General features: G+C 40.2%; 1 protein-coding gene and 1 pseudogene across 5 annotated transcripts; one reads left to right on the top strand and one right to left on the bottom strand.

Moving 5' to 3' along the window:
* The first annotated feature begins 1,885 nt into the window (after window positions 1–1,885).
* LOC123644095 lies at window positions 1,886–7,688 on the top strand (annotated as a pseudogene).
* Window positions 6,262–26,844, bottom strand: LOC123643609 (nuclear autoantigen Sp-100-like). 5 transcript variants are annotated; one of them, XR_006736849.1, is made up of 14 exons: window positions 26,626–26,844; window positions 25,526–25,655; window positions 24,630–24,713; window positions 23,269–23,331; window positions 22,725–22,874; window positions 22,201–22,275; window positions 20,086–20,232; window positions 19,034–19,126; window positions 17,453–17,521; window positions 16,862–16,957; window positions 16,270–16,338; window positions 13,212–13,295; window positions 10,852–10,905; window positions 6,262–7,544 (listed from the first exon to the last, which is right to left on the bottom strand). XR_006736849.1 is itself a non-coding variant. In XM_045559207.1 (9 exons), the coding sequence occupies exons 1-9, from the start codon at window positions 26,779–26,781 to the stop codon at window positions 18,150–18,152; spliced, it is 912 nt and encodes a 303-aa protein (XP_045415163.1). In that variant the 5' UTR covers window positions 26,782–26,844; the 3' UTR covers window positions 17,748–18,149. The 5 variants fall into 5 exon arrangements, 1 of the variants encoding a protein (XP_045415163.1); XR_006736850.1 differs by lacking the exon at window positions 6,262–7,544 and having other exon boundaries at window positions 10,731–10,905; window positions 16,270–16,359; XR_006736848.1 differs by lacking the exon at window positions 6,262–7,544 and having other exon boundaries at window positions 10,731–10,905.
* Between the last annotated feature and the right edge of the window lie 1,151 nt (window positions 26,845–27,995).

Below are 27,995 nucleotides of genomic sequence, written 5' to 3'. Positions count from 1 at the left end.
TTCACCCAGGGAAGCAAACAACAAAACACACCTTCTCTTTCTTTCTTTTATCTTTTTCCTCCACTACATACACACACAGACATAGACAGACAATAATATACCCAGATAATATGGATAATAATCAGAATAAAATTAATCGATAGAAGCTCTGATTTCAAGCTCCCGTTGGTGGCCATTTGGCATCTTCCTTACCCAGACCGCTTCTTGGTGCTGAGCCAGAGGCTTCCTGGGGCATTTCTTTATTACTCACTTGCAGAGAGTCACCCCTACTGGCCTCTGAACAAAGAAAGGAAACCTTTGGAGGTCTTAGCAGGTGCCCAAGGAGCCAACGCAAAAGGAAATCACATAAGAAGACTAGGGGGAACCTGGGAAGCTCCAGGAACTCAGGAGTAGCACCAGGCCCACCTGAGGCTACCCTGGTGTGACTCTCAGGTACTTTGTCTTCCCACTTTCCATTTCCTACACCTCATTGTCATTCTCCTTCTTACTCTTCCTACTTGTCTCTACTAATCTTGCCTGACTCTTAATTCTGTTTCTTCCCCGGGATCATCTCAGAAGATGAGCATTGAAGATGGTAGAGCCTCCAGCATCCCAGGTGTCTCAATGACTGTGTGGGGTACAGCACCCATCCTCTCTTCCGACACCTCAGAACCCACTCATGACCTGAAACACTGTAGATTGTCCCACAAACAGAAATCAACTTCTATTTATTTTAGCAATTACAAATGTTCAGGGTCTATTTGCTATAACATAGCCTACCCTAACTAATAAAAAAGATCAATCTGGACCCTGCAAAATTTATTAGTTTACTTGTGAATGTTTCCACCAACAATGGGATTTAATGATTTGTAGAATATTTAAAAGTGGGGGGGCACCTTAAACATTTGAGAGCTTTGGTTTCCTTGGGTATAGAAGAGAGCTATCAATAATTTATTATGCCTACATCTCACAGCTTTCGTAAAGTTAAAATGAGAGATTTTTTTAAAGCCTTTTGATAAACCACTACATCCTCAATGACAAATAAAAAGTAAAACGAGGAAATAGAAAGTAAAAATCTGCTCTGTCATTTGTGAGAATGCAATAACAGATACAGAGGAAGTCAGCTGCAAAGATAACAGGAAACAGTATTTCTCCTAAAAACTTGCTGCAGCAATAAACTGTCGTAACAACCCCCTTCTTTGAATGAATACTGCTTTCTTACTCGCTGAGGAACTTTGCTGTCAAAAATCACACACAGGGCCAGGCACGGTGGCTCATGCCTGTAATACAGTTTCATTTATATTTATATCCCAAGGAACACTGCGAGAATAATAATAATGAGAGCTAACACTTAAGTGCTTATTATATGATAGACATTAATACAAGACCTTTACATCTACTCATTTATTTATAACATAGGGAGTTTTACTACCCCATTACCAATGAAGACACTGAAGCATATGGGGACTGACTGTGTTGGCAGCCAGCTACAGCCCCACTGGTAAGGATACCATGAAAAGGCATCATTACTTCCCACAGGCCTCCCTGGGGGTGGGAAGAGCTCGATTACCTCTTCTAGAGAGATATTCAGTCCATGAGAATCACTTGGTGGATGAGGTGACCCTGCAGCAGTGTGGACCACCCAGGTGCTGGGAGCCTAAGAGGGAGGTGGCAAACAGCCAGTTCCTGCACTGGGGGAACTTCAGTCGATCGGTTCTCTCTAAATTGGGTGTCTCTGAAGAACTCACAAATGAACGTGGCTCGTCCATCCACCACATCTGGGAGACACCAAGGACAAATCACGAGAGGGCCATCCCTGCTCCTCACCACTTCCTTCTCTCCCTCCTCCCGGACCCAGATTAGCTGAAAGCAACAGATACTGACCGGAGTTAGGGAGGGAGTGCGGATGGAAGAAGATGTCGGCCTCACCCAGCTTCTTCGCTACATGGTTTCCAGTTTTACTATTATATCAGGTCAGGCTTTTTAATATTGAACGAGGTACCACCACTGCTAGAAAGGACTAGCTCAGCTCTGAGGCTTACCTGAGACTTCGTCCATGGGCAGGAAAAGAACTATTGAGCGAACAGGTTTGAAAAGGAAGTAGGAGGAGGAATAAAGGTGATTTCTGTTTAGACTTACCAAATCCAACTATTTTAATAAAGCAGGTCAGAGAGGTTGAGAGGTTTCCACAGAAACCAGTAAAAACTCAAAGGAAAAGAAATCTTAGGCCTAAGTATAAACTGGTATATAACCAAGATGATAAGGATAGGTATGGAGATAGAAATGATAGAGATGGTAGAACTGTTAGATGCATACGTTTATGTATGTTATGACTATATTTAAAGTCATTTATGATTGAAAGTATTTATATTATTTACATAAATATATGTATATATAAGTGACAGAAATAATCAGAAGTAATGGGAAAAAAGCAAAATATATCCAAATATGCCTCAACTCTAGAGGAGAAAGCCCTGCAAACTCTACAGTGCCATATAAACTACTAAAAGTATTTTATTTTATTTTTTGGGTTTTTTTGAGATGGGGTCTTGCTTTGTTGCCCAGGCTAGAGTGTAGTGGCATCATCTTAGTTCACTGCAATGTCAAACTCCTGGGCTCAAGTGATCCTCCTGCCTCAGCCTCCCGAGTAACTGGGACTACAGGTGCATGCCACCATGCCCAGCTAATTTGTAAAACTTATTGTTTAGAGAAGGGGTATCCCTATTGCCCAGACTGGTCTTGAACTTCTGGCCTCAGTGATGGTCCTGGCTTGACCTCCCAAACTCCGGGGATTACAGGTATAAGCCACTGCAACCAGACTAGAAATATTTTATATGATGTAAAAAAAAGTGAACAAGAGAAATACAACAGGCAAAAGAAACATAAATAGAATAGGAGAGGGAATAAAAAAGAAGAGAGACAACACAGAGGGAAAAAAGGAGGAATACAACAGAAATGAAAAACTGCAGAACCTGATGCAGAAAATGGAACCTCACATCTTTTTCAGCCTCTAGTGCACACAGTGTGGTACATGCTCTGGTTGAGTTTAGTTTAATAATTGTGTGTTTCCCAGGCTTAGATGGGATGTGGCACCAGTACTCTGACTTCTGCTTAATTGATTCCAGTTCTCTCTGTGTCTCTTTGTTCTGTAATGGGCTATATTCAATAATTAAAACACACCTTTCTAACACTTTCTCCTGTTCCCTCATTTCCTAATCAGAGCTGGCATGCTTCTGGCCACGTAGCTCTGTGCTACATCCCAGGTTCCAGCTCCTACTCTGCTGAAAGGATCTCAGGTGACAAGAAGACTGGATTTGAATCAACATAGAGTCTGAGTTTTCCTCATTATTTGAGGAAATCAATGACTTCGCATGCAAACGTGGAGAACAAGTAGGCAGATTATTATTTGTCACCCATAATCCTTCTTTCTTTCTTCTGTAAGAATAGAATTACAGCTGAGTGCCTGGCCAGTGATTCCGTTTCTTGGCCTCACTCAGCTAGCTCTTGGCCCTGTGACCAATTTGGGCCAATGGGATGTCAGCAGAATCTTCTGCATCTTTCCATTAGAAGAAATGAATACCTGATTCTTTTTATCATTTCTTTCATTCCCAGTGGTTGGGAAATAATGTCATCTAGAGCAACCTTCTTGGACCTGGAGTTGGAAAACACATGTTAAGGAAGGCAGATTCTTCCTACCACTTCTAGACTGTTAAATGAAAGAGAAATGAATTATTTGGTTGAAGAAACAGTATGTTGGGATCTTTTTGTTACAAAGACTTAGTCTTGTATTCTAAATAATCCATTAGTTATGAAGCCACCATGGCCCATGGGAGATTTAGGGGCTACAGCCAGGATGGGGTCTGGCAGGAAGGTCAGGACCACAGCAAGCTCAAAGGAACGAATCCTCAGATTTTTTTCTTACCTCCTGACAGTACATTTTCATTATCTATATGTCTTATCTTTTCCCCTTCAACAGAAAAGAAAGAAAATAATCCTTTAGAACTATAAATGAAGATTTACAAGCTTTATTTCTCAGTAGTTGTCAAGTATTTTATTTTTAAGGCTTCCTCCCACTTCTGTGGGGCTAAACCCCCAGTTACCAACATCACACAGAAAACAACTTCAACCACAAAACAACATTTACACAGTTCCAGCCATTTACCCTGGTTTTACGTAACCACATGAGGTCCTATCATTGACAATACAGAAAATTTCAAAAGCAGCTGAAATCAGGGAGAAGCTGATGGCAGAAAAAGGAGACTGTCAAGAGGGTTGAGCCACAGTATATCTTCAAAATCACCATTTAAAGTAAACCTTTTGGAATTCAGAGGTAGGCCTTGAAAAGCTAAAGCTGTAACCCATATTTATGACAGCCAGAAGTTAAGAAAGAATTAGAAGGGAAAAAAAAACTTCAGACAGATAAAGATAAATTTAGGAGGCGAACAAAGGAAATTAGACATTTTAGAAATTAAAGCAAAGGGCATAGATTAAAGAAACATGAAAAGAAAACAAGGAATTTTAAGAAAAATTAGGAAATATTAGAAAGAAAATAATCCATGGAAGACAATGAACAAATCATTGAAGTTCCTGAAGAAGAAAATCAAAACAATAGAAGAAATACTTAAAGATAAAGTCAAGAAAAAAGTTTGTGAAATTATAACATAAAATGGAATGTATATATGAACAGTTCATACATTTTCACCCTGAAGTAGAAAAATTGACTCTAACCTGTCAACACTGAGATATATTCTAGTAAATTAACTGGACTTTAAAGATATAGAAAGAATTGAATAGGCAAAAAGATCAAGTCATTTTCAAAGGAAGAGATCTTATTGATCATAAAATTTTCCACAACTTTTTTATGTCTGTTTGTTTTTTTAGAGAAAGAGTCTCACTCTGTCACCCTGGCTGGAGTGCAGTGGTGTCATCATAGCTCACTGCAGCCTGGAACCCCTGGACTCAAGTGATCCTTACACCTCAGCCTCCTGAGCTGCTAGGACTACAGGCACACAACATTATGCCTGGTTAATTTTTCTATTTCTCGTAGAGATGGGCTCTTGCTACGTTGGTCTTGAACTCCTGGGCCCGAGTGATCCTCCTGCCTTGGCCTCCCAAAGTGCTAGGATCACAGGTGTGAGCCACTGCACCCAGCCTCAATTTTGCTTCTTTTAGCCCATGAGAGATCAGTGAACAAAATACAAAAGGATGGAAGACCCAAATGATGCATTTAACAAGGTTGATATGACTGATACATTTTGAACCCCAAAGCCAGAAAAGAATATTTTCCCCACCCTCTTTTAACTCTCCCATAAGTTAGTTCCAGTTTAATAGAGAGTACAATTAGTATTTGTTTTTCTGTGCTTTAGATACTTCACTTATGATAATGGTCTCCAGTTACATCCAAATTGTAGCAAAAGGCATTAAATCATCCTTCTTCATGGCTGAGTAGTATTCCATGGTACACATATACCACATTTTGTTAATCCACTCATGAATTGTTGGGTACTTGGGTGGATTCCACATCTTTGCAATTGTGGATTGTGCTGCAATAAACATTTGAACACAGCTGTCTATAATGAATTCCTTTTCTTTGGGTAAATACTCAGAAATGGGATTGCTGGATCGAATGGTAGGTCTACTTTTAGTTCTTTGAGGTATCTCCATACTCTTTTCCATAGAGGGTGTATTAATTTGCAGTCCCACCAACAGTGAATAACATACCTTTCTCTCTGCATTGATGCCAGCATCTACTGTTGTGGGGCTTTTTAATAAAAGTCATTCTAACAGGGATAAGGCAATATCTTCTTATGGTTTTAATTTGCATTTTCCTGATGATTAGTGATGTTGACCATTTTTTCATATGTTTATTGGCCATTTGTCAATCTTCTTTTAAGAAGCTTCTGTTCATGTCTTTTGCCCATTTTTTGATGGGGGTTGTTTAATTTTTCTCTCTGATTTGCTTGACTTCTTTGCAGATTCTGGCTATTAGTCTTTTATAGGGGGTACATAGCTTGTGAATATTTTCTCCCATTTGATTGTCTTGACACGACAATTTCTGAGACTGGCTGTAATATTTTAAGAGATATCTGTATCTCTACACTATGTAAATATTGGAATAATTTTATATTAAATCATTGGCATCCTGATTTTCTCACATACAAGTAGATAATAAAATGGCTACAGATTTTCCACTTAAATATTACTAAAAATTTTGAGAATCTTGTCTCATTAAAATTTACTCCAGTTATTAGGTAATGAAAAAAACAGATATTCATAGTGACACATAACTTTATACAGCACATAAAACTTTTAAAATGCAAGAGTTGTACAAAGAAAATTCTTAGTGGAAGAACATTAAATAATACATGAATAAAAGGGTAAAAGTCTCTGTTCTCCCTAAATTAATCTGCAAATTGAATGCATTTCTAATCAAAGGTTCCAATGGACTTAGGAAAGGAGTAGGGGGAGATCTTCCTGAGTTCATTCTAAAATTTACCCCCAGTGAATCATCAGGGTGTTTCTATCTCTGAGTTCTCCTTTCTCTTCTCTAGCCGATTTGGTTACAAAACAAAAACAGAACATAGGCAGGTAAAGATACTGTGGGATCAAACTGGTGTTTTAAATCATGATGCAACAGTGTGGAGAATATTTTTTAAATTTCCACCTCATATACACAAAGAGGCAAATCCCATGTGGATTACACATGTAAACATTAAAAATAATCAGGTATTTCAAACATTCTAGAATCAATATGGAACAATATTTTTTAAATCTTGAGGAAGGAATGGCTGTTGTAAATATGATATGAAATCCAGGCACCAGTGAGAAAAGACCTGACAAATTTAACTGCATAAAAATTTAAAACTTCTCTAGGATAAAAGATTCCTTTAACAAACCTAAAAGAAAAACAACAGAAGCTCTGCGTTCTGGAGTAGCGCTGCTTGGGCCGGTGGCAGACTGCAGGCTGCTGGCGTCGCCGCTGAGGACGGCGAGTGGGTTCGGCATTTCCCGGCGTGTGGGTTCGGCACTTCCCGGCGGGTGGGTTCGGCATTTCCCGGCGGGTGGGTTCGGCATTTCCCGGCGGGACCCCTACAACGAGGAGCGCGGCCGGAGAGTCTCACCCCCACGGGGTGAAGCGTTCAGCCTCCCCAGTCGACGATCCTGAATCTAGCAATTGGGAGGCCGCAGACTTGGGTAACGAAGAGAGAAAACAAAAATTCTTGAGACTGATGGGTCCAGGAAAGAAAGGACATACTGGTCGTCTTGTTACAGGCGATCACAAATCGACATCGCCCTTCCGAACAGGGGAAGAAGACAAGAAAATTAATGAAGAACCGGAGTCTCAATATCAGCAAGTATGGACAGTAAATTATCAGGAAGATACCGGCGACATTGTGGACTTGGCTTCAGTGAGGTAGAAGATCATGATGGAGAAGGTGATGTGGCTGGAGATGATGACGATGATGATGATGATTCACCTGATCCTGAAAGTCCAGATGACTCTGAAAGTGATTCAGAGTCAGAGAAGGAAGAATCTGCTGGAGAACTCCAAGCTGCTGAGCACCCTGATGAGGTGGAGGATCCCAAAAACAAAAAAGATGCAAAAAGCAACTATGAAATGATGTTTGTTAAATCCAGTGGTTCACAACTCCCAAACACTCAGTCTTTGTATTAAAGGTAAGACTTATTGTTATAATGCACAGTGGAGGACTGCTTATAGAGCACAGAACTTTGTCTTACAATTTTTAAAAAGGCCCTTTTAAGTAATTACAAAGAGTGTTTGCTTTCAGATGCCATTGGTTACACTTTTATGGGCATGATTGTAAAGAGTAAGAGTTGTATGGAATAAGAAATAAATACAGTACTCAACTTCCTTTCATATTAGCATCATCAACCCTCTAATCTTACCTTTTTACCCCTTCAGATGCAGTTATGGGGGAGACCCTTCTTTTTGTTTGTGGTAGCTACTTTATCATTTTTGTTCCCTCATATTTTTCTCTCATAAAAATTTGATACTGTGATATGTTCATGAGAAGTATTCTTTAATTATCCTTTGTTATAGTAGAACTATTCATCATGGATATTTCTGCTGCCAATCACAATTAATGTTAGCAAAAGATTAGTTTCCTCTTACTCAGCTCTTCTCTTTGGACCAAAGCAACATGAGAGCAAGTACTTTCACACCTACTAGGATGGAGTAACCACTGTCATACATTTGAGATGTTATGAGCCCAAGCAGTCTTTATATAATTTGAGTTACATTTTGTTAGGCTTTTCATAAATTTTTTTTACAGTTTTTACAGAAGTTAATTCTGTAGTCATTTAGTCCTATCTATTTAAAAATATGTAAAACTGGTTTTGTTTTTTTTTTAGATAATATGTGACCAAAGTTAATTTTGTCCCAAAAGTCTAAATAAGGAGGAAGCAGTTTCCCATATTTGGTTGTGATATCTTTATCCTCGTCTAAAAATGAGAAACAAGTTTATTGAACAAGAAGATGAAATAAGAAATTCTCTTCATTTTATCCCAGTGCTGTTATATTGATTATCTAATTACTAAAAAGAAATATTACTTTCTAATTTTATTGCTGCTTCTGTTGGACTGAGATTAGAATCCTCTGACTGCTGTTATGGGGTTGATTTGTACAGCTGATTAACACAAACTGCATTATGGATTAGTCAGTGGATCTTTGAATAATTGGGTCCAAAGTCTTTTTTTTTTTTTTTTTGAGACACAGTCTCACTCCATTTCCCCGGGCTAGAGTGCCGTGGCATCAGCCTAGCTCACAGCAACTTCAAACTCCTGGGCTCAAGCAATCCTACTGCCTCAGCGTCCCAAGTAGCTGGGACTACAGGCATACGCCACCATGCCCGGCTAATTTTTTCTAAATATTTTTAGTTGTTCGGTTAATTTCTTTCTAGTTTTTAGTAGAGACGGGGCCTCGCTCTTGCTCAGTCTGGTCTTGAACTCCTGACTTCGAGCGATCCTCCCACCTTGGCCTCCCAGAGTGCTAGGATTACAGGTGTGAGCCACTGAGCCCAGCCTGGGTCCAAAATCTTAATCTCTCTAAGTAATAAGTTCAAGGTCTTGAGTCAAGCCTGTGAGCTGAACTGTTACACATCTAGATACTTAGGTATTTGCTGTGTTGGATTTTTAAAAAATTATTCCTGTTTTGAAATTAAGAATGCTTTAGGAGTGTAGCAACTAGAACAGGTGGTTTCTGGTTGATAGACTCCATCTTGCAATATTTTTCACATCAAACTCTCAATTCCTGGGTTCAAGTTTTGTTTTGTTTTTTTTAGTTTCTCACATTGTTTTAAAATAGGTGCTACTCTGTATAGTAAAATATTGAGTCAGTGGGTGGTTGACAATACGTATGACATTTAAGAAATAACTTGGTTTAAAGAAGTTTGGATTTATTCAACAATTTTAGTTTGCCCACTGATTTTCAAATACCTAGTTTGTGGGGTTGCTCATTGCAATTTCAGTAGAAAGTGAAGACTGAATTAGGTTTAAGAATGGAAGAGGGGGCTGGGGGGCAAGGGCAATATACATAACCTAAACTTTTGTACCCCCACAATATGCTGAAATAAGAAAAAAAAATTAAAGTGGAAAAAAAAAAAAAGAATGGAAGAGGGAGAGACTGCGATTAGTATTATGTTTTTAAAGGTGGGTATTTTCATCAGTTCATTATTTAAATATACTTGGTTGTTAAGTCTTGGTTCTAACAATGTAAATAGAAACACCTTCTTCTAAAATAACTACACTAGAAGACTTTTTTCTTCATCTCCAAATAGAGAAATTCTTATTTCAATTATTATAACTTATTTATTGGACACTAACAAAGTTCAGGGTTGTGATAAATTTAGATCTGTTGATCCAGGTAGCCTAGTGTCCCAGCATCACATTAAACACCATGGTGTCTTTTAAGCATTAAAACAAAAGAAGAAAAAGAAAACAACAAATGAGACAAAATATTAGCAACATATATGACCAAGATTTAATATATATACAAATAAGTATTTCTTTTTCTTTTTTTAGAGACAGTATCTCACTCTGTTGCCCAGGCTGGAGTGCAGTGGCCTTACCATAGCTCACTGCAACCTCGAATTCCTGGGTTCAAGCAATCCTCTTGCCTCAACCTCCTAAGTATGTAGGACTAGAGGCCTGTGCCACCATGCCCAGGTAATTTTTAAAATTTTTTTTGTAGAGACAGAGTCTCACTATGTTGGCTAGGCTGCTCTTGAACTCCTGGCCTCAATAATCCTCCCATCTTGGCCTCCGAAAGTGCTGGCATTACAGGCGTGAGCCACCATGCCCAGCCCATATAAATATTTCTATCCTCATTCAGCGTAGTAAGAAAAAGATAAACACCACAACGGAAAACACTGACTGCATTCTACAACAAAGAATTCTATGAAGAAGAAAAACAAATGACCAAGAACAAATAAAAACTTCCTGACTGCAATAAAAATGAAAACAGTGCACATTAAAGCAGCACTGAAATAAGCCTTTTTATATTTCAATAAAAAATGTTAGATGTTTTACTAAGTATGATATATTATTTTTAAAAAGCAAGAAAATAAAAAGTAGGTATCAAATAACTTCATTTAAATAAATAAAATTATATTCCAAAATATGTTAATGCATGCATAGAAAAATTCTGGAAAGATATACACCAATGTTTACAAGAATCATATCTTAAAATCAGAATATAAAGCAATGTGAAGATACGAGCATTTTGAAAAAACTACTCTAAAAGGCATTTATTTTATCTCAAGAAAGATATAGAAAATAATGATAATACACCTTAGCATTTAAAATTAGTTCATTTGTCACACAAAAATTAAGTAAATTCTTATGTTTTCTTACTTCTTCTTCCACTGTGTCTTTCCAAAGCAGAATTGTTTTCAGCATCCATGGTATCTAGAAAGTGAAAGGTGGGGGTCAGAGAACTGTAATTTGTAAATAAAAGGCACAAATCTTATGACAATTCACACTGTCTTGTTGTTTTGTTTTGTTCTGTTTTGTTTTGTTTTGAGATGGGGTCTAGTGCTGTCACCCAGGGTGGAATGCAATGGCATGATCCTAGCTCACTACAGCTTTGAATTCCTGGGCTCACGTGATCCTCCTGCCTCAGTCTCCCAAGTGGCTGTGACTACAGGTGCGGTAACCATGCCTGGCTACATTTTTTACAATTTTTTTGATAGTCTCACACTGTTCCCAGGGTGGTATCCATATTTTCTTCACTTGTATTCAGGTTCATCTCACAGACTACTTTCATCATCACCAAATGCCTGCTCTTTTGACACTGGCCACACAGCCGGCTCTATTACCTTTGCCAGTTGCCTAAGAGCTTTCTACATTGCAAGGCTGTCAATCAGTCTTCAGCTTTATTCCCATGTTCTGGTATAACTTCTGAGAGCTATCTTGAAAATCATCCCTCTTACGCCGCAAATCTCCTTAACTACTGGTATATTTAGCTCCTATGTCCACATAGAAAAACTTGAAGCTTACTCTGATATCTTTTCATTTAGTGACCCCAGCCTCCCTCTTCCCATTCTTTCTCCTTATATTATCCACTCAGTGTCTCCTCCTTTCATTCAGAAGCCCAACTCTCCTTTCTCTTTTGCCTGCCTCAAACCTGCTGAAAGCAGTCAGAGCCTGTGCACAAGTCTGCGTGTGTGGTGTCTATGTGCGTATTTGAGTCTGCAAATGTTTGGGGGCGAGGTAAGGAAAAGAAGAAAGAGCTTTTCCTCTGTGCATGTAGGAAAACAAAGATAACTGATAATTAATAATCATAATTGTCTTCTTCATCACAGGCTAATAGGCTGCATCTCTTCTGACTCTTTCTGTACTCATTTGAAGAGCTTTGGATTCAGAGGACATTGAAGACAAATAAGAAAATGATAAAGTATAGATAGTGGCCAGAGAACCAGGAAGCACATCTTATTGTGGTCCTGCTGAAATATCTTCAGAGCTCAGATGAACAGAGAAAGAAATACACTTACTCCAGTGACTACACCTGACGTCCAACAGAGATTTGCTCTCTTTTCCTGTCTGGCCACTCCTCATTCTCACCCTCACTTCTCATTTTTCTGCCCATCCTTCTGCCTCTATACTTTCCTAACTCTATCTCACTGATTCTGTGAGCTTCTCTCTCCCTGAATTTTCTTGTCACCTGTGTTGCTTTTTCTCTTTTCATCATGATGCCCTTAATCTCTGCTCCCCTTTATTTCTATGTTCATCCTTTTTGGCTCTATCTTTCTAGGTATTTTGTATACCACATGGCTGACTCCATCCCTATTCTCTGTCTCCTGGTGATTTTTATTTTTCCCTCTCCATTGATATCAATGAATATAGTTCAGATATCTTCATTGATATTTCAACCAGTATATATACACGTGTGTATGTATATATTATATACAGTGAATACACACACTCACACACACAAATGGTTGTTGTTGTTAAACAAGCTTCCTTGCATCAGGCACTGATATAGTTCCCTGTGAATACTCTGGGTTCCTTGTGTCTCTTCTTTGGACTTTGATTCCCATGACATAGCTCTTAGCCGCCTGTCTGTTACACGCAACAGTTACCCACCATGAGACACTTGGGTTGCCAGTCCCTATTGTTCTTTTTGTTTTCTGGCCCTCATACCTTTGTACATCTATTTTGTCACCCCAAAATGGGGATAGCAAGCGTTAGGCCGCCTACGTCTTAAGGATTTTGTGATGACAAAATGGGATCTTATTTGCCAAAGTGCACTAAAATAACACAACGTATTTCTGCCAAAAAGTATATTAAAGTTTGAGAGTGGCTGATCAGAAGTTTTTATTTCTGTCTATAATTACATAGTAGGAACAGTTGTCTTTTGAGGCTCTTACAGACAACATTAAGGTCAACCAATATGTTGCTATAAAAATCTAAGATCTCAGTATTAGTAGGCACAATAGTAGCTATTAAAAAGAAGCCATCATTTTGCTATTTATTTCTTCTACAGCAGCAATATATAATTACATACACTTAGTCACTAAGACCCATCCTGTTAAGCATGAGTTTATTACAATGTCCTGCCTGCTTCCATTTTCTGAAATGCTAAAAAGGAATTCCCAGGATTAACTGGATACAAGGGAGTCAAAGTGCTTAGAATAAAATGCATCTGGAAGCACTAGCTTTTAATTCAGATTTCTAACATCTTGCAGGCCAAGGCTTGGCATCCTAATCTTTACCTGACCCACTTCTTAGGGCTGAGCTGCAGGTTTCCTGAGGGTCTTCTCCATGACTCATCTCTGAAGGATCACTATTGCTGATCCCTGCAGAAAGAAACATAATTCCTTAACAGTCTTAGTGTCTGTGTTTTAGGAGTCAATCCTGCAAGGAATTCTTTAAAAGGAAATTCATGTAGGAGGGGTAGAAATATTCCTACCACTGGGCCACCTTTGCCTTCATCTGACCTGTTAGTCACAGTTGGCCCAGGAGCCATCCCCAAGGCTGGGGCTGGGGACAACTTTGTCAAGGCAGGGATTCCCTTTTGTCACCAATTCTTACACTTCCTGCCCTTTCCACTTGTTTGCACACACTTCTGTTTCCACATCAGTTTCTCATCCAGCTGAACCATGGAAGCAACATTTTCAAGATGCCAGAGCCTCCATCAGCTGGACCCTAAATGACTGTGTAGAATAGAACACTGCTCCCAGCCCCAGAAATCTTTTATCCTATTTAAGTTTTTATCCGGTATTTATGTGAGTGAAGAGCAAACCTGTATTGCACTTGTGCTATCAAACGCTTTGAGGCCAATTTTGTCTTTTCCTTTTGAGTATCCTCCAAGTATTAAGTCACTAAATGTGAAATGTCCAATTTTGAATCAAAAGTGTAGTTTATTATATCTCAAACAAGAAGCAGCGCAATTAATCAAAGTATGTGCCTAAAATATTGACACAGCTTTGCCATCTTAACAGTGGCTTGTTTATGCCAGCAGCAAAGAATCTTGGAGAGTGAGTGGCGATGAAATCACAAAAGGTGTTTTCCACAGCTTGTTGAGAATTGAATATTTTTCCTTGAAAGAAGTGATTCAAAGCCTGGAAGAAGTGGTAGCAGCTGGTGCAAGGGCTGGTAAATACGGTTGATGGCAGAGAGTTTCCAAGTCAAGCTTCTGTAGTTTCCGCAGTGTTGTTTGTGCGACATGTGGTGGAGCGTTGTCTTGCAAGAGGATTGGCCTGTCTCTATCGACCAATCTCAACTGCTTAAGTGCAAGCATCCCCTTCATTTCATCCAATTGGTTGCAGTAGACATCTGCTGTAATCGATTGATCAGATTTCAGGAAGCTGCAATGGATACCAGCACTGGACCACCAAACAGATACCATTAGCTTTTTTGGATGAATATTTGGTTTTGGACTGTGTTTCGGTACTTCATCTTTATCCAACCATTGGGCCAAACACTTATGATTGTCAAAAAGAATCCATTTTTTATCACATGTCACAATACCGTGTAGAAACAGTTTACCTTTATTTTGTGACAGCAAAGAAAGGCAAGCTTCAAGACGATTTCTCTTCTGACGCTCGTTTAATTCATGCAAAACCCATCTATCCAACTGCTTTACCTTGCTGATTTGTTTCAAATGGTGCAGTATTTTTGGAATAGTAATGCCAAACCTTGCTGCTAATTCACACCTAGGTTGTGATGGATTCATTTCCACTACAGCTTTCAGCTCATTCTTATCCACCGTGGTCTCAGGTCACCCACATGGCTCATTTTCAAGATCAAAATCACCAGAACAGAACTTCAAAACATTGACATACTGTGCCTTCATTAGCCACATCCTTCCCAAACACTTCATTGGCATTTTGAGCTGTCTGCACCACAGTGGTTCCATGACAGAACTGATATTCAAAGATAACTTGAATTTTTACTTTACCCGTGGTTTCACAAAAATTGCTGTAAAAAATGTTTTTGAAGGATAATCACAAGCCAAACCATGTGTTTTAAAGAATGAGGATGTACCTTCACAATAAAAATAAAACAAGAAGTGTCAAAGTGAAATGTCAGAGATAGCAACTGTCAAGCTGAGTACTTAAGGAAATCGGACATTTCATACTTAATAACCTAATAGCTGTGTTTCCAATATTCACAGGATCTAGAACGGCAAGGAAAACAAAACCAGTAATCCATAACTAAAAGATTGTAAATCTTATGACTACTTACACTGAAGACAAGATTTGGGCCATAAAGATGCTGTAATGATCATTTCTGTCTCTCCCTGTCTAAAGGAAAGGGATCACTACACCAAATGGAGTAGGGACCAACAATCCTTTAGCTCTAATTGCAAAATCAAACATGTTTTGAAAACCAATATTTTTGCATATGTTTGCAGCTAGCCAATTTGGCGGTAAATCTGGACTTCAGCCACCATAAGTCTCTATAAAATCTTATATTTGGAGTGAATATTTATACAATTTGCTGCTGAAACATTAATATAGTATATTTTAGAATAAGATTTTGCCCCAGACTCTATTGAGGTGTTTTATAATATAGAAAATATAAATCACATTGTCTTTTAAAAATAATAAAAACATTTTTAAATTCTGAAATACATGTTGCTTCAAGGGTTTTGAATAAAGGACTGTGGATGTTTGGTAGTTCAGGCTATTACTCCTGCCTCTTCCTGTAACCTTCCATATATCATGTGAAAAAAAAAAACAAACCCTGAAGTGTTTGTGTGCTGGAGTTTCCCCATTTGTGAAATGGTGGAAACAGCCATTATTTTGCCTATCTTCTAGGGTGTTGTCAAGATAAAAGGAGATCTTATCTGAGAAGATCTTTCAAATATCATTATTTGGCCAATGTCATGTTGGGGTCATCTGTCAAAAGCTATGAATTGAATTTGACAGTAATAACCAGAAGGATTTCTTTCTGTCAATAATTAGAGAGTATGACCCGGGTCTGTTGAGTTTTGAACAGGTTTGCAAAAAATCAAGAAACAGCAGACCACCCACTTTCTCTTCTCTACAAGATAGGGGATGGGCCGAAGCAGAGATCACTACATAAATCCAATACTTAGGGGTTAGTTGGTCTGGCGGTCAGTAGTAAAAAGGGCACTGCCACTCAATTGCAGCCATCTTCTTGAGCCTGAATTTATAATGGCTTCTTTCCTCCCATTTTCTAAAATGGCCAGATGGGGCATATGCAGAGAATGGGCTCCCAGTGTATGCGCAGAGGAAAATGCACCAGGAAACAGGAGCTGTGCAGTCAGACTCCTGCTGTCCTGGAGAGGCAGGTGGTCCTTACCCTTCTCACCATGCTCACTTCTCAGTGCTGAGCTCCAGACTTTCGGGGGTGACTCATCCTCACTGGATTCTGAAAAGTAATGGTCATGTCCTATTAAGGCAGAAAAGAGCAAACGTCCCTTGGAGTTCTCAGTGTGCAACAAGGGTACCAAGACAGAAGAATATTCTAAAAAAAGAAACTAGGAAAAACTTGGGAAATTCTGATGATGAGGCAATAAAGTCCCTGCTCTTAGACCTCCAGGACCTGCCTTTTGAATTCGTGTGGCCTGAAGGTTAGTATTTTAGCCCTCGCTGTCACTTGAGCCGAGGGCTGAGAAAATTTCACTCCAGTGGGCATCTCTGCTTTGTCTTGGCTCTTTCTCATCTTATACCACATTATCTTTCTTCTTTTATGAAAAATCACAATGTAAGCCAACTATTTAACTATAATGTGGGTTTGGGTGTAGTTGCTCTGAAGTCTTTTTTCCCCATTAATAATTAAATAGCAGCACAAATTATTCTTTGAAGACTTTCTAAGCTTGTGACACCGCCCCCCACCCCCCAAAAAAACCAAACAAACTCTTTCATCCCATTTATGTGAGTGAGGAATAAACCTGTATTGCACTTGGGACATGGAACACTTTGAGGCCTATGTGGTCTTTTCCTTTTAAGTATCCAACAAGTAGGTGTGTTTCCAATATTCACAAGATCTAGAAAGGAAAGAAAATAAAACCAGTAAGCTATAACTAAAAGGATTATAAACCTTCTGACTATTTACATTGTACACAGGATTTGGACTACAAAGGTGCTCTGATGACAGACAGAAAGACAGAGGAATGCTGTGCTGACAGTGCCCCATCAGACGTGAAGGGTGGTGGAGAGTAAGTATTGCTCCAACTCTGTAGCATCAATATATATGATAGTGGGTAGTGAAATGACTGTCATTGTACTAACATATTTTTGCTACATCTTCAATGTATGATTCGATTGGACCCATCCAATCAAAGAACAGTTTATAATGCCTTCCTGACACCTTCCATTTCCCAACAGGGACAGTGAGGTTAAACGCAGAAAATGATACCCTAGAAGTTACAGAATCAAGGCATATGGAAAATGTTCAGAATAAAATTCATCAGGAAAACAGAACTCTGGATTTGGACTCTAGATATTCTATAGTCCAGGAATTGCAACTCCAATATTCTTACCTGGTGCATTCGGAGGTCATGAGCAAGTGGCTTCTTGGGTCTCCTCTCTCTCGCTTAATTCCTTGATCACTGCACAAAAGAATAGGATTCCTTAGGGGTCTCAGTGTGTGGCCAAGGAAATTCTCTAATAAGAAAACTTGGAAAAACCTTGCAAATCCATGCAAGTCCTGTACTGCATCCAGGCCAAGCTGGTCTTCCCTTCTAAGTTACCTGCCTTGCAGGTGAGTGATGCTCCATTCCCGTCCCCACGGGCAGAGACAATTCACTGGCAAGGGGCAACTTTGCTTTGCTGCACTGCTTTCTGTTACTTCTTGCCCCTTTTCCTGTCACTTCACATTTCCTTCATCTCTCCTCTTGTTTTCCACACAAGGAGACCTTGAAGACCTTGTGTTGAAGGTGTGGACCCTCCTGTACCCCCACCAGCTGGATTCCTCCTTGAACTGTTTACAAGGCTGAGAAATCACCTTCTTTTGTGGTTCAGCCATAGACACATTTGAGGACTATTTTTTAGAGCAGTTTTCTTACACTAGGATAAAAGTTAGAGTGTGCACTGCCTAAAAAATGAAGCAAATTTACATTTTACTTTGAAAGATACAGTGAGCAAGTAGAATAATGTATTTAACACATTGTTCTTTTGTAACATCAAGATGAGGCAACATTTGTGTTTGTTCCTAGGTTTTTACCTAGTGTGTTTTCCCTAAAGTGGCATGTTTCTAATATTCTCAGGATCTAGAAAGCAAAAAGGGAAAACAAATCACTCATTTGTACCCTAAAGAGTTATAAAACATATGACAACTCATGCTGCAAATAGGATTGAGATAATACAACATTTTGATAACTGTTTCTGTCTCTCATTTTACAAAGGAAAAAACTCAGAATCCAGTATGCTAAGTTTTGTCTTTCCTTTAATTTCCCAAGAGTCTTCGTAGATGACCTTGAAGCATTTATGTGATTGTGTTTTCTTATCTAGGCAACGAGGACAACACTGTCTATCCTGCTTACCCTTTGAGGTTATGGTAAAGAAAAAAAAAACTATTAGCAAAAGTCTTCTGAAAAATCACTATATATGCCATGACGTGTGGAAGAACCCTGTCAAAAACAATACTTCAGGTTTCAGGACACTTTATCTCAAGTCTATTTCTGCTAACACTAGATATCTGGATGAATTGTCTTTTGATACTATTCACAGTTTGTGATCGGATGACAACATGATCTTCAAATAAAGGAATATTCAGATTTCTGTTCTCTACAGAAATCATTGTATAAATCTAACACTTTATAGGCACTGTAATTAGTCAGACTGAAAAACAAACTCATCACTTTGCTAGCCTATTTCTACTACATAATCAATGTACAGGTACATATATTGATTAATAGAATCCAACAATTAATAAGCCTAATCTTCAAAAATAAATTCAGAACAATTTTTTGTCTCCTTGCAACCAGAAACCCAGAAGGGTCAAGTTACATAAGTGCAAAGAATGAGATTCCAGGATAAACTGGATCTATCCTGAATAAAGTGCATCAGGAAATAGTAACTCATAGTTCAGATTCCCGCAGCCCAAGCCTTGCTCCTCCGACCTTCTCCATGGGGCTCACTCTCCAGTGCTGAGATGGGGGCTCCCGGGGGTTCATCTCCATCGCTGGATTCTTCAGAGTCCTCGCTGCTGATGACTGTGCAAAGGAGCAAAATCCACTCATTAAGAGTCTCAGTGTGTGACCAAGAAATCCACACACAGAAAATCCCATAGTAAGCGCACTAAGGGCTTCCCAGCACTTTGGCAGGCCCAGGCAGAAGGATCCCTTGAGGCCAGGAGTGTGAGACCAGCCTGGGCCACATAGGAAGACCCCGACTCTCCAAAAAATGTAAAAATTAGCCGGGCGCGGTGGCACTCGCCTGTGCTCTCCGCCACTCCAGAGGCTGAGGTGAGAGGAACGTCTGAGCCCAGAAGTTTGAGGTTACAGTGAGTTATGCTCGGACCACTGCACACCAGCCTGGGGGATACAGGGAGACCCAATGTCAACAACAAAAAAAAGAGCACTAGGAAGACCTGGGAAGCACAGTGAACCCTCTTTCTTGAATGAATGTGATCGCAGGTTGTTCCAGGTCTTAACCAAAAGCTGATGAGATTTACACACAGAGGGCAGCTTTGCCCATCCACTGGCACTGTTCTCACCCCACCCTCCTTCTACTTTTCTTTCACTCTCATTTTATTTCTTAACTTTCTCTTGGTTCTGCCCATCTCCCCTGCTTCTGCCTCTGTCTCTGGCAGTGGCGTCTCTTTATACCTCTCCTTGCCTTGAAGCCTTTCTTTCTCCATCTCCTCTTGTGAATATCTTGGCTCCCTGGTTTTTCCCCTTTAACTCCTCCCTGTACCTTCCCCTCTTCCTTCAGAAGCAGCCTCTCCGACATCAATATTTATTACCTCCATTTCTGTCTTTTGGAATTTTCCCAATTCTTAGGGACTTTCTTCTGTTAAGTTGCAGGCTCACTGCTTGAGGTGCTGGCCCCCTCCCCTCCCCGCCTCCATCCCAGGCTACCTGGACTGTCCCGAGGGGCCCTGATGAAGTGCCTGAGCCCCTTACCTGGTGACCTGTGATTCACAGCTGCAAATTCATCCAGTCAGCCTTACCTATTATGTCAGGTGCCTGGTTACGGTTAGTCCTTGCTTGGGCTTGCTGCTCATCTTCTGAGTTAAAAGGTGGCTTTTTCTTCATTATATCCACCAGACACACAAAACAGGAATTAATTTGGATTCTTTGGCTGGGTAGCTCTGCCCCTGGACAAAATTGTAAAGAACAAAGCATTTGCATTTGTCTCCCCAGTGGGCCCTTCACTGCCATTGATAACTCCCTCTGCCTCAATATCACTGCTGGGGAGAAAGCTTCCCCCCTCGCCACTCTTCTTGTTTTCCTGGTGCTCAACTCTGTCCCTTCCTTTGTGTTCTCTTGACTCTGGTTTTTGGTTTTTTTTTTAACCTTTCCCTTTACCTATTCATCTCATCCACGGATGACTAATTTTTTTTGCCTTTTTAAAAATAAAAGTTACAGGCCGGGCGTGGTGGCTCATGCCTGTAATCCTAGCACTCTGGGAGGCCGAGGCGGGAGGATCGTTTGAGCTTAGGAGTTCGAGACCAGCCTGAGCAAGAGTGAGACTCTGTCTCTATTTTTTTAAATAAATAAATAAATAAATAAATATTATAGGATTGCTTGAGGCTAGGAGTTCGAGACCAGTCTGGGCAACATAGTGAGACCCAATCTCTACAAAAATAAGAAGAATTAGCAAGGCATGGTGGTGCATGCCTGTAGTCCCAGCTACTTGGGAGGCTGAGGTGGGAGCATCACTTGAGCCCAGGAATTCAAGGCTGCAGTGAGCTACGATTGGGCCACTGCACTCCAGCCTAGGCAATAGAGCAAGACCCTGTCTCTAAATAAACAAATAAAATAATAAAATAAAAATTATAACTGTACAATAACATACAGAGATAAAAGTGGGTTTTCAGTGATCACAAAGTAAGCATATCACTTTGGCCAGGAAACAGGATTCCCCCAACACCTCAAAAGCCTCCTAGTGATACCTCCCACTAACTGCCCCAACCATTATGGAAAACAGTATGGAGTGTCTTCAAAGAATTAAAAATAGAACTACCATATGATCCGGCAATCCCCCTACTGGGTATATATTGTATCTGAAGGATATGAAATTAGTACAGAGGCTTCTAGACTTATGATGGGGCTACACAGCTCCATAAGCCCATTGTAAATCAAAATTACTGTAAGCCAAAAATGCATTTAATATTTTGATAAACCCATCATAACGTTGAGGAATTATAAGTAGAGCAATCATAAGTCAGGGACTGTCTGGATGTTGAGGAGACGTCTGCACTCTCATGTTCATTGCAGCATTATTCACAATAGCCAGGATTTGGAATCAACCCATGTATCCATCAAGGATGAATGGATTAAGAAATGTGACACATAGATACACAGTGGAATATTATTCGGCCTTAAAAAAGATAGAAATCCTGTCATTTGCAACAACACGGATGAACCTGTAGGACACTGTGTTAACTGAAATAAGCCAAACACAGAAGACAAACATAGTATATGTCACTTATACACACAGTGTAGAAAAGTTGAACTCATAGAAGTTGAGGGTATGTGGTGGTAAAGGGGCAGGGGTTGGGGAAAGATGGGAATAGGGGAGATGTTGGTCAAAGGATACAAAGTTTCAGTTAGAGAGCAGGAATAAGTTCAGGAGATCTATTACCAGCAGTCCCACACCTTTTTGGCACCAGGGACTGGTTTCATGGAAGACAATTTTTCCATGGACCGGAGCAGAAGAGCAGGGTGTCATGGGCCAGGGGGTGCAGGGCTCAGTGATGCGCGGCTGTGTCCTAATAGGCCACAGACCAGTAGCAGGCTGCAACCCAGGGTTTGGGGACTACAGTATTATACAACATGGTGATGATAGTGAATAATGCATTGTAGTCTGTAAAATTACTAAGAGGACAGACTTTAAGTGTTCTCACCACAAAAATTATAAGTATGTGAGGTAATGTATATGTTAATTAGCTCCATTTAGCTTTTTCATAATGTATACATATTTCAAAACAATGTACATGACAAATATAGATAGCTTTTAATTTGTCAATTTAAAGAAATAGTTAAGATGGTATAAAATAAACAAACAACCAAAAACATAGAGCATCTAAAAAAAAGAAAATTTATAGGTAAGTAATAATTACTTGGCTCATCGCAGGGCAATGGGCTGGGTGTCTCCTTTCTTGCATCTCCATTAGTCACTACTGGTCCACAGGACTCTGAAGACAATAGAATCCACAGCTGAGATACAACAGAGCCTTGCTCTGTCCTATTTCCATTCTGTTATACCTCACCCTGCCTCTTTCCTTCTCAAGTTTCTACTTAACAGCCCTGTCTGCATCTATTGCTGTCTCCACCCTGTGAAGGTGTCTGTGCTTCACTGAGTCCGTGGCCAGCCTCTCTCTAACGCCTCCTTTTCCATTTTGTTTCTGTTTCTCTTCCCTGGTGAGGCATTTCCCCCTTATCTCCCAGTTTTCCTTCCTAACTTTCTTCCTCCAGCTCTGTCTCATCAGGATATCAGACTCCATTCCTGCCCTATCTGCATCTGTGTGATTTTCCCCTTTGTTAAATAACTGTCTCTCTGCGTCCTGCGTTAGTCCACTCCCTGCCCTCAGCCAGGGCCCCCCAGCCCCTCCACACTCATGCAAACCCTGTCAGTCAGTCTTACCTGCTGGCTCAGGCTCTTGGGCACATTGCTGATTTGCTTCTTGACATCCTAGTGCGTCATTTTTGTCTCCAGCTGTGTCATTTCTCCTTGCGTTTGCCTGCTCCGTTTCACAGAGGTGCTCCAAGAGTCCACTCTCAGGTGGGGTTGTACCTAAACCATGTTTTGATTCATAGATATTTTATTTTCCCCTGCTGCTCATCACTCCTTGTCCCCTCCAACCACCACAGCACGGGCCACCGCTGGTGGAGGTCAAAGCACTAAGGCTGTAGCCACAGTCGAGCAGACACAGACAGAAAACTGTGGCGCAGGCTCATCAGTAAAACACCCAGGCCCAGTGGCAGCAGGTGTGTCCAAGGGGTGTGGGAAGAAGTAACCCCCCCAGGCAACCCAGAGGATAAAGGCCTGTTATTTAAATCCTGAACTTGAAACACGGCAGATGCAAAGGCTGAAAGTTCTGGGCAATCAGTTACACAAGAGGCAGCCCCACAGCACATTCCAGAATAGGATGAGGCAACAAAGGACAGAACAGTCAATAGGAACAGACCAGTGGAAAAGGAGGAATCTGATTGTGGTCCAGGCAGGCTTGGAAAAGAGTTTTCACCATTTCCTGGGGGAGAGAAATTAGAAGCTTATTTCAGAAATTGAACTATAGGTTTCGTCATTCTCCCTTTAGTCTTTATAGTGTAGGAGTTAAAGACCCCTCTAAGTCTCAGTGCAGAGCCCATCAGGAGCTGGCAGATCCACCGAGTCCACCACACCCCTGGCTGAGAGGCCTTGGCCAGGCCACCTCGCACCCTGGTAACCGGCCATGGCTTGTCTTGACATCCCTGGCCAAAGTGAACCTGCCTTTGTCCCAGAGCTGCCCTGCCCTGGGCCCTCCCTCAGTTCATGCCAAGTCCTGGTTGCCTTGGCCCCACCCCCTTTCATACCCTGCCCGCACCCACTGCCCATCTGTTCACTCTTTCCTGTCGGCCTTTCCATGAGGATTCAGCGCCTGATGTGCCTCCACTTCCTGCAGCTCTTGCTATTCTTTTCTCTGTATTTTTCTCTCTGCATTTATTCCCCATTTGTGTTCCAAGTTTCTGCCTTTTCTGTTAGATACTGGGTAGCAGCACAGGGTTAAGAACACAGGCTCTGGGTTCAGAATGCCTGGGTTCATCCTTGCTCTTCTGACCCTAGGCAATATACACACGTGGTCTCCCTAGATTTCAGTTTCCCTATCTGCAAGATGGGCACGTAAGTAACACTAATCTCCAGTGGCAGCCGTGAGCACTAAACCAGCAACTGCCACAGAGCAGATGTTCATTCAAAGTGAGATGTGAATAATATGGTTCTATTTATTGCCCTTTACCCTTTTCTACCCTTTCATTTCCCCTCCTTCCTTGTCTTTCTCTCGATCTCTCTCTCTGTCTCTCTCTGTCTCTCTCTCTCTCTCTCTCTCGTTCTCAGAGTTGCCACATCCTCTTCTCCAGATTTGCACCCCATCTTCCCTGTCTCTCTACATGACTGCCTTTCTCTGTGAATATTCCTACTCTTGAACATCATCCCCCACATTTAAATCAGCTCCTTCTGCCATCACCAAGGATCTCCTCTTTGATGTTGTTGGCCACAGGCCCACCATTCTTGGCCCGTCACAGCTTCACACTGAAGGTCTCCTGTAATCTTCTGATTCCACTCTCCAGGTTAGTGGGCAGAAAGTCTCTCTTTGCCACTTCCCAAAAGTGCTCTTGGATTCCACTTGGAGGCAGGTCACTTTGGAATCAGTGCAAGGTGACCCTCGACTACCTTCCCCACGCCCCTCCAGCACTCTCCCCAGCAGGACAATCTGCCCTCCAGAGCTCAGGTCTCTGTCTCCTTTTCCTCTTAGTAGACCAGAAAACAAAGCTTTAATCCAGTCATAATTACCTCTTTCACAATCTGGCTGAATGCTGTGCTTTTTTTGTGTCTCTTTTCCATCACTTTTCTGGGGAGAATATTTGTCTTGGAGCACTGAACACAGAAAAATATTAATTAAAGTCTGCAGGCAAGTGATCAGGGACACCACCTCATGATTACACAGAAGGAGCATGTATGTCTTCTTATAATTCAAGGGGGAACTCCTAGCCGTTGAGTCACTCTGAATCTCAGTAGCTTATGAGTTGGTATTACTCGTCCCTTCCCCTGAGACAACAAAGAGTAGGGGGTAAAAAAAAACACTGAAATCTTACAGGTGGTGAGCCTCGTGGGTTTTAAGAATGATGGATCAGTGGAAAAATTGTAAACAATAATTAATCCTCCAAGAAGATGATCAGAGAGGAGTGAAAGCTTATCTCAATATAAGTGGCATGTCTCTGTGAACTGTACAAATTTTAGGGAAGAAACAGAGGATCCTAGAATCCTTTTACCATGTAGGTAAAAGAGAAAGCCCAAAAGTCAAAAAGGTGTGCCTAGAAAAGAGGAGAGTTTTGGCTTAATTGGGTCAGGAAGGGTGAGAGGTTCCCAAAGACAGAGGATACCATGGAGGAACTAGACAGACTTCCCCAGAGATGGCACAGATCCAAGGAACAAAGGAAGGACTATCAGAAGGCTCCAAGCAAGTGAATATTGCGATGCTGAGAGATGTTCCAAGATGCCTGGAGCAGGGACCCAGGAGGCTGCCGGTGAGGGGAGGCCAAAGCACCAGCTCAGTTATATTCACACTGCCTAGCTCAGGGCCTGGGACACAGAAGCATTTCATGAATACTTGTTAAATGAGGGGCTGAGCCAATGAATGAATGAAAAGTAGACCAGGACCCCAAAAGAAAGGGGAGAGAATGGATTACCATTTTCGAAGCTTTTATGAATTTCAATTAATTCAGGATATTCCTTCAGGTTAACCCTGCTGAACAGGACTTCTAGAAGTGAACAATCAAATCTCTCCTCGAGGCGGCAGAGAACGTTGTACACCACTCTCTGTACAGGAACCAAGTTTATACAGGCTTCGTGAGAATCCTTTTTCAAAGTTCAATGGGAAAAGAGTACAAAATAACAGTTTCAAAGTTAAACAGAGATCCAGGAAGTAATTGCATAGAGCACTTGTTCCATTTTCTCGGTGCAGGTAGACTACTATTTTTCATGTAACATTTTAAAACTGCTTATATATTTGATCCACTGCTTAAAAAACAAGTAAACCTTTCCTTTTGACTTTTGAAATTTCAATCCACCTAGGATGCTTCAGGAATGGATCTTACAGCAATTCTGTTGACTGCACAGCAGTCACTGCCCCTGCCCTGCCCCCTTCCCCCTAGGGTAGGAGAAGTCCTGAATGGGCTCCAGGAATTCGGGAAATGGCTCTGCCCTTGCTGCAAAGAACACAAAGAGCACAGCCACACACTGAAGAGATGGCTTCCTTCCCTATGTCTCCAGGAGTGCCTATTGATCAAATTTACTTGAATCCCACAGCTCCAGAGTCATCTAACGAAATTTAAACACTCTGGAGGAGACAACAGCGAGGCAGAAATTCATTTTATAATGGCATGAATTCCCCAGGGCTTTCATCTGACATAAGTGGACATTATAATGAAATGCTGCTCCAGTCCTCCTAATTCTCTTAATTTTCCTTTGTGATGTTATATAAATCATTATACATTTGCAGAGCATATCAGTTTCAATACAGCCACCTCACCATTACCATCCACTCCACCCCAACACTTGCTACAAAAGAGAAGGGCTTCAGTTAAAATAGAAGATCTTCAATGACATCTGTTTGCCCGGTCACCTTGTACCATATAGGATGATTACCTAACAGAAAAGAGTCTTCCCATGAAAAGCATAAAAGGCCATTTAGGTAGTTAGCAACATACTAAACTTTGAATCCAAGAGGCTAAACATAAATTAACATGGGGCTGGATTACCATGGGGTGATGTAATAAACTTCACTTACAGTATAGATTTTATTGGTGATAAAAGAGCGGTCTCTGAGGCTTTCGAGGAAAGGAAATAGCTTTGTTATTGCACTTGCTATCTTCACCTTATTTTCCTTGAAGTGATTGAAAAAGATCTCATAGAGAGTATTCTTCTTATGGAGAACTGCAAGCATCTTAAGGAAAAAAATACAATGAGAAAATAAAAATCAAGATTTCAAGATGCTTTTCTCAGTCAAAAAAAAAAAATCCAGGTCCAGATGACTTCACTTGTAAATTCTTCAAAACATACATTTAAGAAAGGACATTACCAATCCTACACAAAGTCTTTCAGTGAATACAGAAAAGAGGAACACACCCCATCTTACTAGAGAAGGACAGCATAATCCTGATACAAAAACCTGACAAAGACATTACAAAAATGAAAAGTACAGGTCAATGTCTCTCATGGACATAGATGGGGAAACTGCAACACAACATCAGCAAATTAAATTCAGCAATAAGTAAGAAGAATAGTATATCAGGATCAAGTGGGACTTATTCCAGCAATGCAAGAATTCCTTAACATTTAAAAATCAAGGAATGTAAACCACCACATTGACCAAATAAAGGAGAAAAACATAGGATAATTTCAATCGATCCAGAAAAAGCATTTGATAAAATCCAATATCTGTTCATGATTTTTTTAACTCTAAGAAAACCGAGAGTAGAAAGTAATTTTCTTAATCTAATAAAGTACATAAACAAATAAACAAAACCCAATGGCTAACATTATACTTAAATGTGAAATATTAAATACTTTCCTACTCAATTTGAGAACATGACAAAGATGTCTACTGTCACCGTTTCCATCTAACATTTACTAGAAATCCTAGCTAACGCAATAAGGTGAGAAAAAGAAATAGAAAATATAAACCTAAAAAGGAACAAATATAACTGTCATTATTTGCAGATGACTATATACTTAGGAAACCTAAAAGAATCAATAAACAAACTATTATAATTAACTAGTAATTTTAGTAAGTCAATGAGATTCAAGGTTAATATGCAAAAATCAATTATATTTCTATATACAATTATATTTCTATCAAATGACAAGTGGAAATAAAAATAGAAAAGCAACATTATTTTCAAAAGCATCAAAAACCATCAACAATACAGATAAATCGAACAAAAGATGTGCACAAACACTACACTGTAAATCACAAAACATTTGCTGACGAAAATTAAAGAAAGCCAAAATAAATGGAAAGATATACCATGTTTGTGGATTGAAGACTAAATATTAAAATATCAATTCTCCCCAACAGATCTATAAATCCAATATAATTTTAATAAAATCCAAGTGGGATTTTTTTTTTGTGGAAATTGACCAACTGATTCTAAAACA

This window comes from Lemur catta, chromosome 8, assembly GCF_020740605.2.
Source record: "Lemur catta isolate mLemCat1 chromosome 8, mLemCat1.pri, whole genome shotgun sequence".
Lineage (NCBI taxonomy): Eukaryota > Metazoa > Chordata > Mammalia > Primates > Lemuridae > Lemur > Lemur catta.
The sequence above is the reverse complement of the archived record's forward strand: the minus strand, read 5'-3'. Positions and strand labels throughout refer to the sequence as shown.